Here is a 12,037-nt window from a genome sequence, read left to right on the forward strand (position 1 = left end):
CCCCCCCCAACCCACTACCACCATCCCTCTTCCTTTCCCAGCAAGTCAAAAGCTTACAAGAGCAGGAGAGTCCATCAGCGTTGAGCTTGTGGTAGATCTTGCAGGAACACTGTGGGCCATACTGAGTGTCTTTACAATGGTGCTCGCAGCCACCGTTGAACTCTTTGCAGCTGTCTGTGCGAGTCGTGTTCAGGGAGTCTGAGGAGACCAGCAGATAACATGGGAGTTCATTTTTGCTTGTTTGAGACCTTTTAAGTCATATTACTTCTCTCTCTCTCTCCCCAAATATTTTTTTTTTAAAATAAACCCTCTTGAAATACATACCGTGTAATAAAAGGTGGGAAAACCCAGCATTTGAATTATAAGAAATTATAGCATTAGAAAAAAGCAATTAATAAAACTTCAAGACCTTTTACTTCACAAAAAGTCCGTAACCCCTTACAACATGTATCTCTGTAAAAGACAAAACAGAAGACACCAACAGTCTGCATCTGAATAGCAGACCTCAGACCTCCTTGACACAGTTACAAATCTGATGGAAACATGAAAGGTTAAGCTTATTCTCCACATAATGAAACCATTCAGAGGCTGGAGATCAAATCAAGTGCTCTCAAAATTGTAATTATAAATCTTTTACTCTCCTTTCAACTCAATTTAGATCATTAACTAGGCAAAGCCAGGCGACTGAGAAACAGCATTCCAGCAGAAAGACGGAGATACTCAGACATCGGTTCAAGGGCTCTGCCTGCAAAGTGACTTACCGTGAGAATAGTAGGGTGTAAATTCTAAGCAAATGAGAGCATTTGCTACACAGTTTGCTGTCCTCATCAGTAGTATAAATTCTATGTGAATGAGGGGCACAAGAGTTTGCTGACATCATCAATAGCACAAATCTTAAGCAAATGAGAGTATTCACTGCAAAGGTTGCTGACCTCATCAGATATGTAGTTTCTAAATTAAATGTGAGCACTCACTGCAGCAATGAAGTCCTAATCAGTAGTATAAATTTAAAGTAAATAAAAGCTCTCACTGAAGAGGGGTTTTTTTGTTTTGGGGGGGGGGGTTTGGTACGTGTTTCACAGCGCTCACAACTGCATAAGGTCATATGAGCGTATGGGAAACATTAAATATTTATAGTTGGTAAGAAATTTTGAACTTTGCCGAGGTTGAGGCCGATGCCTACACTTATCCATTTTAGACCATCAAGGGATCTTTAACATGCGCAACTTGCTCACGAGACCTCCGTGATTTTTCACCTATGTCAGAGAAGGCTAAATGTAGATCTTTCCTACTATTATATCAGGGGTGTGGCTGAAAGACAGCAGTAAGAAGGAGTCAAGGAGTCGCGGTAGAAAGGCTGCAGAAAGAGTCGGGAGCCCAGAGGAGGGGGTAAAGGAGGTGAGGGGGATGGGGGCAGAAAGTGGAGACAAAAGCAGAAGACAGAACATTGCTAGAGAGCAGGAAAGGAGGTGAAAGGAGACTATTTTTTAAGAAGAAAAATTTCCGTCGCTATCCGGATTCGGAGGCAGGACCTACAGAATGAGAGGTGAACACCTTAATCTCTAGACCACGAGACACCCCCCCCCACTTCACAGTTTGCTGTACTCATCAGTAGTATAAATTCTATGTGAATGAGAGCACTCACTACAAGTGTTTGCGGACATCATCAATAGCATAAATCTTAAGACTTAAGAAAATGACAGCATTCACTACAGAGTTTGCTGACCTCATCAGTAGTATAAATTCAAAGTAAATAAAAGCATTCACTGAAGAGTTTGCTGACCTCATCAGTAGTATAAATTCTAAGTAAATAAAAGCACTCACTGAAGAGTTTGCTGACCTCACCAGTTGTATAAATTTTAAGTAAATAAAAGCACTCACTGCACAGTTTGCTGTCCTCATCAGAGCCGTCAAGACAGTCCTGGTGCGAGTCACAGACCTGCTTGGGCTGGATACACTCCAGCTTGGACTCACAAAGCACGTTGGGCCAGGTGCAGTTCTTCACAAACGAGCCTGAGTACAACAAACAGCAGGAACACACTTCATGAATACATCATAAACTTTTTAAAGTTCTATTAACAGTCTTAAAGCACTTGCATCACAAATAGTTCATGTTAGTGCCAAAGATAAAAAGTGTTACTAGAGGGTAACATACACAAAAAAGGAGGAGAGTGTTTTTTTAAAGTAAGATTTGCACAGTACTTGCAATACAAATAGTTCCCAAAAATGTTGAAGATTAAAGGTGTTTCTAGAGATTAACAAATACCAAATAAAGGAGGAGAGATATGGACACACTATGACACACTTGTAACTGATAGCAAATCTTTTTTCGTCACCATCAACACTGTCTGGATCATTTAGGACATGGGCTATTTCATCCCAGACAAGATCAACTGAATTGGATACAATATCAAAGCAAAAAGATGGTGGAAAAGTGGTATCCCACTTATTTAGTTTAAGTAAGCATTTTATGGCACTTGAAACACAATAGGATGATATAAGTGACGAAGTTTGGAGGTGTTACAAGAGAGTAACAAATACAAAAAAGAAGGAGGGCAGATAAGGACGATAGATGTTTGTTAGGAAAGAAGAAGCATTCTGGTAGAGCAGAACTGAATTTTCCTCGTACATTTATCATTTGTAAGTAGTGCATATTCCAAACAGACAGCACTTTCTAATAGCACCATCACTCCTGTGCTTATGTCAGAGTATGGATTACAAATACAATAAATGACCTTACACACAACATATCAGCATGTGACAACACACTTCACACCATCATGTCATACACTTCATGTCATACACATTAGTGTATGACAACACACTACACACCAATGTGTTATAAAAATTACAGATAAGTGTATGACAAAACATTACACACCAGTATATAATACACAGTACACACTAACTTACATTAACATACTACACACCAGGACGCATCATACACTATTTTACAACAACGCACTACACACCAGTGTGTTATAACTTACACAAGTCATGACTCTCATCCTCCCCACCAGCGCAGTCCTTCTCATTGTTACACACCATGCTGCTCCAGATACACGTGTGATCCTTGCAGCGGAACCGACCAGGTGGGCAGGCAATTTCATCTGACGCAGAGAAAGGAACAACAGCTAATCAAGATGATGATGATGATGATGATGATGATGATGATGATGATGATGATGATGATGATGATGATGAAGATGATGAAACTGATGATGTTAATGATGATACAATGACTCTATTCTGAAGATGATAATATTATCATCCCCATAAATTTAAACTGTTATCTCTTTAAAATCAAGGTGAGAGTAGATCACACATTGGATGGAACAGCTAAAAATAGTCACAAAACAAAAAGTATATGGCACAAATGTGTGTGCGCACATATATGTGTGAGTGTGTTTGTGTCTTTCTGTAGGTGTGTGTGTTTGTGTGATTCTGTGTGTGTGTGTGTGTGTGTGTTTGTGTTTCTGAATGTGTGTGTGTGTTTGTGTGTTTGTGAAAGAGAGAGAGAGAGAGAGAGAGAGAGAGAAAGAGAGAGAGAGAGAGAGAGAGAGAGAGAGAGAGAGAGAGAGAGAGAGAGAATGAGAGAGAATGAGAGAGAATGAGAGAGAAAGAGTGCGTTAGTGTATTTGAGTGAGCGTGTGTGTGAGTGTCAGTTTTTCTGTGTGCAAGCATATCATGGTAAAACAATTTCATGAAAAGGATATCCTGGGAAAAAAAGGATGTTTTCTTTTGTACATTATATAATTCTGACAGTGAGATATCATTTTAATTAGAACATGTGATAGTGACATGAATTGTCATTGTCATTTTGTATTGAGCATGCAACATTCATCAAGTCAACATTGCTACCTACCGCATCTTTCCTCGTCGCTGTTATCCCCGCAGTCATTGTCACTGTCACATCGGAACTGCTTTGGCACACAGACAGAGTTGCTGCACTTGAACTCCAGATGGGAGCACTCACGGTCTGGTGGTGGAGTGTGGTGAGGTGGGGTGATGTGGGATGGGGTGGGATGGGATGGAGTAGCAGGGGGAGGGGGGGTAAAAGAAAAACATAACATTTCGCTTTAGTTTAAGACATATACAAGTACATGCAAACTTCTGCTACATGTGTATTACAAGCACATTTCACTTCTTCAGTTTTGACTATCACAAAACCCTCCATATTTTCTGTCGTTTTTCTTTGTGTTTGTTTGGGGGTTTTTGGGGGTTTTTTGCTTGCTTCCATACTTATTCATTTCTTATGGTGTCAGGCTAATAAATTTCGCATATTTTCCTTACGCATCTTTTGATAAATGCCTGTAGCTTTTTAGAAGTTTGTGCACTCTGGGTGATTGGTATGGGCTTTGGTGTGGTTTGCTCCTTCTTTCCTATAAAAGAACTATCATCCCTATCTCTCCTTCTTTTCTTTGTGTGCTACTCTCTAATAACAACACCTCTAATATTCAGCATTTATGTGGCCAAGATGTGTAGTAAATGCCATGGAATTCTTCCTTAAACTAAAAACTGAAACAATTTGCAAGAGTTGAGGGGAGGATTATGAGTGTAACTTACTAGGACAGGTCCACTCGTCCGTGCCATCCTCACAGTCAATCTCTCCGTCACACTTCCAGGTCAGAGAGATGCACTCAGCCGGTCGCTGGCACTGGAACTCTGTCGCATTGTCGCATTTCAGATCTGAGGGGAAAGAGAGGATCGTTACAGGTAAAAGAAACACACTGACACCATAACAATTATTTAGTTTGTTTGGTCCAGGAAAGAGAAGCACACTGACACGATAACAGTTATTTACTTTCTTTGTTCCGGTAAATAGAAGTACAACTGACATGAAAGCAGTCATTTACTTTGTTTGTTCTTTTGTTCACAGATAAAGAGAAGTACATTTGACCTGAAAACAATAATTTTTTGTTTGTTTGTTAGTTTGTTTGGTTTGGTTTGTTGGGTATAGAGAAACACATGGACACGAATTTGAAAAGAAGTGAACAGGAAAAGCAAGAAGACAGACAGAAAAGTAAGATCTATCAGTAGCACCCTGCAACCACCATAAAAACAGAAATGAAGACAACAAAACAACCAAAAAGTGACTTATAACAGTAAACTTCCTATAGAAATTACCTTAGAAAATACTTTTTTAAAAGAAATGACTACATTAAACAAAACAAAGTGAGCAAACCACAACAGAACGACCCAGAGGAAATACATCACAGAGAGAAAAGCGTTTCAGTATTAGTCTTCAGTACGAGTTTTACAGTACTTGCACCACAAATATATCATTTATGTGCCAAAGATAAGAGGTGTTACATGAGGGTAACAAACAAAGGAAAGAAGGAAGCAAGATAGTTTTAGTAAGCGTTTTACGGCACTTGCAACACAATAAGGTCATATAAGTGCCAAAGATTAGAGGTGTTACAAAAGAGTAACAAACACAAAAAAGAAGGTGGGGGAGATATGGACGATACCTGTTTGATAGGAAAGAAAGAGCAAACCACACCAGAGCGCCCACCAACCGCCCACCCACACACAGAATACAAAAACCAATCACAAGGCACGTGGCCAATAGACAAGCTGACCACACTAAAACAAACATCACTAAAAAAAATCCCAAGATACACATACCGCAACTGGTTTCATCATTTCCATCGGGACAGTCAGTCACGCCATTGCAGGCCAGTGACTTAGGAATACAGCGTCCGTTGGTGCACTTGAACTCATTGTCATAACACTCGCGAACACCTGACAGAGTAAAACAACAGCGCCATTAACTACTGTACACAATGGAGGTGGTGTGTGTGTGTGTGTGTGTGTGTGTGTGTGTGTGTGTGTGTGTGTGGGTGGGTGGGTGGGTGGGGGTGGGGGTGTTGTGTCTGTGTCCACACATACTTTTAAAAAATCACTTTTGCCCAACGTTCCAATGCAGTAGCGTCCCTTTTAACATTTCGCCACTGACTTGCATTTTCCCACTTCTTTCAAAATCATGAAAAATTTGCCCATTTCTTTCAAAATCATGAAAATTATGAATTTAAGTCAGATATTTTTTTAAAAACTTATACAATACTTTGTTACAACTGGACATACATAAAGGAACGAAAAGGTGAAAGAACGGGTCCCAGAGAAATTTAAAATAGATTATTTGACCATAAGGACAAAAGTGAAGAGTTCTTTTCGTTGGCACCAGATAGCAAATCTCCAAGTCTGGACAGCATAATTTTAACCCCGTATACGCTAGAATTTCAATCTTTAATGCGTAAGTCCAGCTACAGTGGAACATGATATAGTGATTTAAACGACAATAAATTTATCCACTCCATAGACTGAGACAATTTAAGAGGCAAAGAAGCAGTGAGAGAACAGACAACAGGAAAATATGAGCTTTTAATAGTGGTAAAAGTGTTACGTCACTTGCAACACAAATAGGTCATACAACAGAAGCTTAAGAGGTATTTCAAACGATTAACACACATAGAAAAGACAGAAGAGAGACAAGGACAATAGATGTTTGGTGGGGAAAAAAAGAGCAAACTACACCAGAGCACTCGCCAACCACCCTAGAAAATTTTACAATGACAGAAGAAATGTAGAAACACTAGGTAAAAAGAGGTGATAGTCAGACTAGACATGTAACAGATGAGAGAGGACTGACCACAGCCCTGTTCGTCCGAGTGGTCCTGGCAGTCATCGTAATTGTCGCAGCGCCATCGACCAGGGATGCAGTGACCATTAAGGCAGCGGAAGTTGGAGGGGTTGCAAGTCTGAGTACCTGGGGGTGGAGGAAGAAACAGCCAAGTTAGGGATAACGCCATTGCTCTAGGAAAACTAAAGTGAAAGTATAACATCATAATGTGAAGGTAGATTCTCAAAATACAGAAAACTAATAACCCCCTCCACCATCCACCCACCTCAATTCATGTTGGAAGAAGAGAGAGAGAGAGAGAGAGAGAGAGAGAGAGAGAGAGAGAGAGAGAGAGAGAGAGAGAGAGAGAGAGAGAGAGAGAGAGAGAGAGATGGAGATGGAGATGGAGGAGAGAGAGAAATGGAGGAGGGAGAGACAGTATGAGAGAGAGAGAGAGACAGTAAGAGAGAGAGAGAGAGAGAGAGAGAGAGAGAGAGAGAGAGAGAGAGAGAGAGAGGTAGATAAATAATATGGGGGGAGGGGTGTAGCCCAAACAAGTCCAGTGCTCTTTAGAGATGTCTTGCACAAGGGCAAAGAATGTAATGCAAGTTTTTTGTATATTGTTTTTGTGTACAGAGTGCATGCATGCATATGCTGGCACTGGTGCAAATCTCTCTAAATAGGTATTTTATATAAGAGAATGATAAAGTCTGATTGTGTGTCTGTTGATGCATATGCATATAGATCTGTATGTCCGAGTGCTGAAACACAATTTTTCTTAAGTTTTTGTGAGATTTTAACAGCAATTGCAACATAAATAGGTAATGTAAGAGCCAAAGCTTAGCGGGGTTACTACTAGTGAGTAACATACAAAGCAGAAAAGGAGGAAAGATCAGGGTGATTGATCTCTGATAGGACAGAACGAGCAAGCTGCAACACAGAACCCACCAACCACCCCCAAAGACGTTTGAAAAGGTGTGTGTATTTGTGTGTGTGTGCGTGTGTGTGTTGGCGTATATGCATGTAGATGAGCATATGTGAGTGTTGACGTACAAAACGACATTTGTGGGTCCACATATATGTGTACGTTACTCACTGCAAATGTCCTGAGCCTCATCAGAGTCATCATCATCACCACAGTCCTGATCCCCGTCACACTTCCATGGCTGTCGAAGAAAGTTTTTGTTTAGTTTTAGTAAAAGTTTACGGCATTTGCAACACAAATAGGTCATACAAGTGCCAAAAATTAGAGGTGTTACTGGAGAGTAATACACAAAAACAAGAGAAGGGATAGGATAATAGACGTCTGATATAAAAGAAGGAGCAAACCACACCAGAGCACCCGCCAACCACCCTCTGTATATTGAGAAAAGAAAATAACATATAGTGCAAGGAAAGGGTAAGACAAATACATAGAAAAAAAACAAAAAAGAAAGGAAAGAAGTAGAACCCAGCAGTGGCAGCCTTCAACCACCCACCAACAGCAGATGTAAGGAGAAAGACAACGTTAGACCAAACGGTAGATATGACCTTTAGACGGCTGGGCACTGGGGTGTGTCCTCATATATTTTAGTAAGCCCAATTCAAAAACAGAAAGCTGCAAGGTGGTGACCACCAATAGCGTTTTTGCAAGATAACACTGGAGCAATTTTGTGTATTACGTGATGTTTATGAATTATTGTATGTACATATTGTATTTGCCTTTATTTAGTATGAGATAAATAAAAGGAGAGACAAAGAGAGACAGACAGCATAAAAATTCCCAGCAGAGGTTTATTTTTAGAAAAGTTTAGGTTTTGTAAGGGTTTTACAGCACTTACAACACAATAAGGTCATATAAGTGCCTAAAATTAAAGGTATTTCAAGAGAGTAATAATCCTTTTAGAAAATAGATGAGAGATCTGGACAACAGACATCTGATGGAAAAGAAAGAGTAAACCAAACTCGAGCCCCTGCAAACCACCGGCACAGCAAAGGAATTCAAATGAAAACCCTTTATGAACTAGAGCAAACATGAGTGTAAACATCTAGAGATACAAGGAGATTCCTGGTAGACCCTCCAGCCAGCTTACCTCTGGGATACACTTGCCGGTTCCCTTACACTTGAAGTGACCCTCCTTGCAAGTGACCGACTTGCAGTCAGCTGGCTCGTCACTGTTGTCCCCACAGTCGTTGTCATTGTCGCATTTCCACACATAAGGCACACACTTGCCGTTGGTGCAGTTAAACATACTCTCAGGACAAGAATTGTTCTCTGGAAGGAAAACAACAGCTGATGTCAGAAAAACTTACAATCCCATGATATAGCAAGTCTTCAACAATGATCAGTGAGGTCATGTTTGTTTTAGTAAAAGTTTTACAGCAACAACACAAATAGGTCGTATAAGTGCTGAAGGTGAGAGATACTACAAGAGAGTAGTAAACATAGAAAAGGAAGAGGAGAGATAAAACTGACATATTTTTTATTGGAAAGAAGGGGCAAACCACAGCACCTGCCACTAACTATCAACCTATTGAGGTCAATGAGCTGGGAGAGAGCATTCACCATTGGTACGAGCCACAAAACTCTGAACTTCCAATGTTTTTAAGCTTCAAAAACCCTCTGATGATTTTTATACTTTACATAGCAAGACAACCATATTTTAAACAACATCTATTTACATTCCAGCTGTCAGACTGATACAAGAATGCCAATCAGTCATGAGATAAAAGTATTCATGTTTCACCATCAGTTCCAAGAAAATCAATTTTTTCCCCCTTCTCCAGTAAAAAGTACGTTTTCTGATTTAAGTGGTTTGTGCTTGAAGTCATTGATATGATAGTTAGTAAAGCCTCATTCAATTCTCCCAAATTATGCACAAACTCAGACATAATATGATGAGTCTAACTCTTTGTCACTGACTATATTTCCAGTTTGTGAATGACTGCAAATGAAAAGAGGCAAATCATTACTATTTTCTATGACTACAATAACTGATACTCCGAATTTCTCAACATTCACTAGTCACACCTTCATTTCCATTCACATGTAGTAAACACATACTTCTTAAACAGTTACATGTCTTTAGATGTGCATGTACCTGACACACAATAAAAGCATCTCCAAGCAGTACCAAAAAGACATTTGACTAAGTGCTTTGAGGGTCTGTTAAAACAATGAGGGTCTATCTCAGAAAACAGATCTAGTTTCAGACCCATCAGTCTCTCCTTGTGGACAAAATCTATACCTGCGCTTTTGACTCCAAAAAAATTTAATTAAAATTAATAAGTCCCATCACTTCCAGCTTTGTTCCCAGCATTTAAAATGGAAACCACCAGCAAAAAGTGAAAGGTTAACCCTTTGAGCCCTAGCCACCTGTACGGTACACCAGTGGCACGTAAAATTGCCCCTACGCCTAGCCACTGGTACACCGGTAAGCGAGACCCTATTCCCAACCAGGACCATCGGGACTATACAGCACGTTATTGATTATTTTGAAGATCTTTCTGAACTAAATGCTGGTAATTACAAGGACTACCTTGAGTAGGATACGGAAAGTGATTCCAACGATCATAGGAATGTTAGTAATATATTTTGGTAAGGAGCTCAGGCATAGGGGCACGGTAGTCTCAGGAGATCAGGCAAAAAACTTATGAAGGATAGGCCTGTAGGAACAGAAAATGCTTAAGATGTCTTTTGAAGCTATCAAGGGTTCTTGTTTGTCTTAGTTCCTTGGGTAATCTGTTCAACATAAATGGACCAAAACAGGAGAAAGTTCTCTCTCCATATGTTATGTATGATTTTACAGAAGTCACAAGTAGGGAGTTATCGTTTGATAATCAATTATATTAAATTCGTAGAAATCACATGTCATAATCCAACGAAATGGTGAAAAAATGCACAGAGCTGTTTCAGCAACCTGTTAGGCGCTTGAACACAACACTTATCATCAGTCCAACCTATCACATTGGGCCTGGAAAAAAACTACCAGCCAAACCTAAACTAAGGCAGGTAGAAAACACAAAGTGGAAATAACTGAAAAAGGACCAAGTCTCTGACAACCTAAAGAAGCCTGTCATTTTAAGTAAGAGTTTAACATCACTTGCAATGCATTCAGGTTATTTAAGTGCTGAAGATTTGAGGTGTTACTAGAGTGTAACATACAAAATAATAAAGGAGGAGGGTGATGGAATATAGATGTCAGATAGAAAAGAAGGAGCAACCCACACCAGAGCATCTGCCAACCACCCACAAGCTGTGTCAAGTGCTGAGGTCAGCAAGTCTTACCACAGTTGAGTTCATCTTCGTGGTCGGAGCAGTGGGGAACCCCGTCACAGAACTGGGACTTGGGGATACATTTGTTGTCCGCACGACACTTGACAAAGTGCTCCATGCATGTGTACGTAGCTGTGGGTGAGTTTTAGTTTTAGTTTTAATAAAAGTATTACGCCACTTACAACACAATAAGGTTATACAAGTGCCGAAGAATAGATGTGTTACTAGAGAGTAACAAACACACAAAAAAAGGAGAGATAAGGACGATAGAAGTTTGATAGGAAAAAAGGAGCAAACCACACCAGAGCACCTGCCAACCACCCACCTGGGTGAGCCAACACAGGAGATCTCATAGCAACCCTCAATGGGAAACATATATGTGCTCTCTCTCTCTCTCTCTCTCTCTCTCTCTCTCTCTCTCTCTCTCACATACACACCATACACACACACAAGCACACCACATGCACGTACACACCCATAAACTAGGAGCTACATCTGTCCTCTTTTCATTCCAGTTTCCTTCCCCTCCATGCTCACTTACACACAAAGACACAGAGAAACACAGGTCTGAGTGACATATGCCCGAGTGACACATGCACACACATACGCGCACCACATACACATACACACACACACACTCACACACAACACACACACACACACACACACACACACACCCACACACACACACACACAAACACATACTTTTCTCCTTGACAACAGATCATCGTCTTAAACAACTTCAACAGTACTTGCATTTACGTAAGACACCTACAGCTGTGTTCACATAGAAGTAGACACTATAAAATCGATCTACATCATACCTCCCACATGACTGTACAAAAAAATACACCTCCCCTTCCTATCAACTCACAGCAGTTGCTTTCATCCGAGCCATCCTGACACTGAGCAACTCCGTCACAGATCCGTAGGGGCAGCAGACAGTCCTTGGCAGAAGTGGCACTGGCACACTGGAACATGCCGTGATGGGCACAGTAATAGGGTCCTGGAGGCAGACAGAGACAAGAAATGTGCAGGTGTGAGGTGTGTGCATGAGCAAGTGACAACAGTGAATGTGTGTGTGTGTGTTTGTGCGTTTGTGTGCGTGTGTGTGTGTGTGTGTGTGTGTGTGTGTGTGTGTGTGCACATGTGTGGGTATA

At 40.5% G+C, this 12,037-nt stretch overlaps 1 protein-coding gene across 1 annotated transcript in view; it reads right to left on the minus strand.

Moving 5' to 3' along the window:
* The window catches only part of LOC100533545 (apolipoprotein E receptor), a gene marked incomplete at its 5' end in the record, with an annotated part of 121,309 nt that overhangs the window by 28,838 nt on the left and 80,434 nt on the right, over nucleotides 1-12,037 (minus strand). The window contains 11 exon segments of the mRNA XM_013088594.2: nucleotides 58-198; nucleotides 1,882-2,013; nucleotides 2,991-3,110; nucleotides 3,866-3,979; nucleotides 4,567-4,689; nucleotides 5,629-5,745; nucleotides 6,653-6,769; nucleotides 7,719-7,788; nucleotides 8,695-8,876; nucleotides 10,890-11,009; nucleotides 11,752-11,883. Of these exon segments, the coding sequence (XP_012944048.1) occupies nucleotides 58-198; nucleotides 1,882-2,013; nucleotides 2,991-3,110; nucleotides 3,866-3,979; nucleotides 4,567-4,689; nucleotides 5,629-5,745; nucleotides 6,653-6,769; nucleotides 7,719-7,788; nucleotides 8,695-8,876; nucleotides 10,890-11,009; nucleotides 11,752-11,883 (1,368 nt within the window).

The sequence above is a fragment of the Aplysia californica genome, unplaced genomic scaffold, assembly GCF_000002075.1.
Source record: "Aplysia californica isolate F4 #8 unplaced genomic scaffold, AplCal3.0 scaffold00773, whole genome shotgun sequence".
NCBI classification, from domain to species: domain Eukaryota; kingdom Metazoa; phylum Mollusca; class Gastropoda; order Aplysiida; family Aplysiidae; genus Aplysia; species Aplysia californica.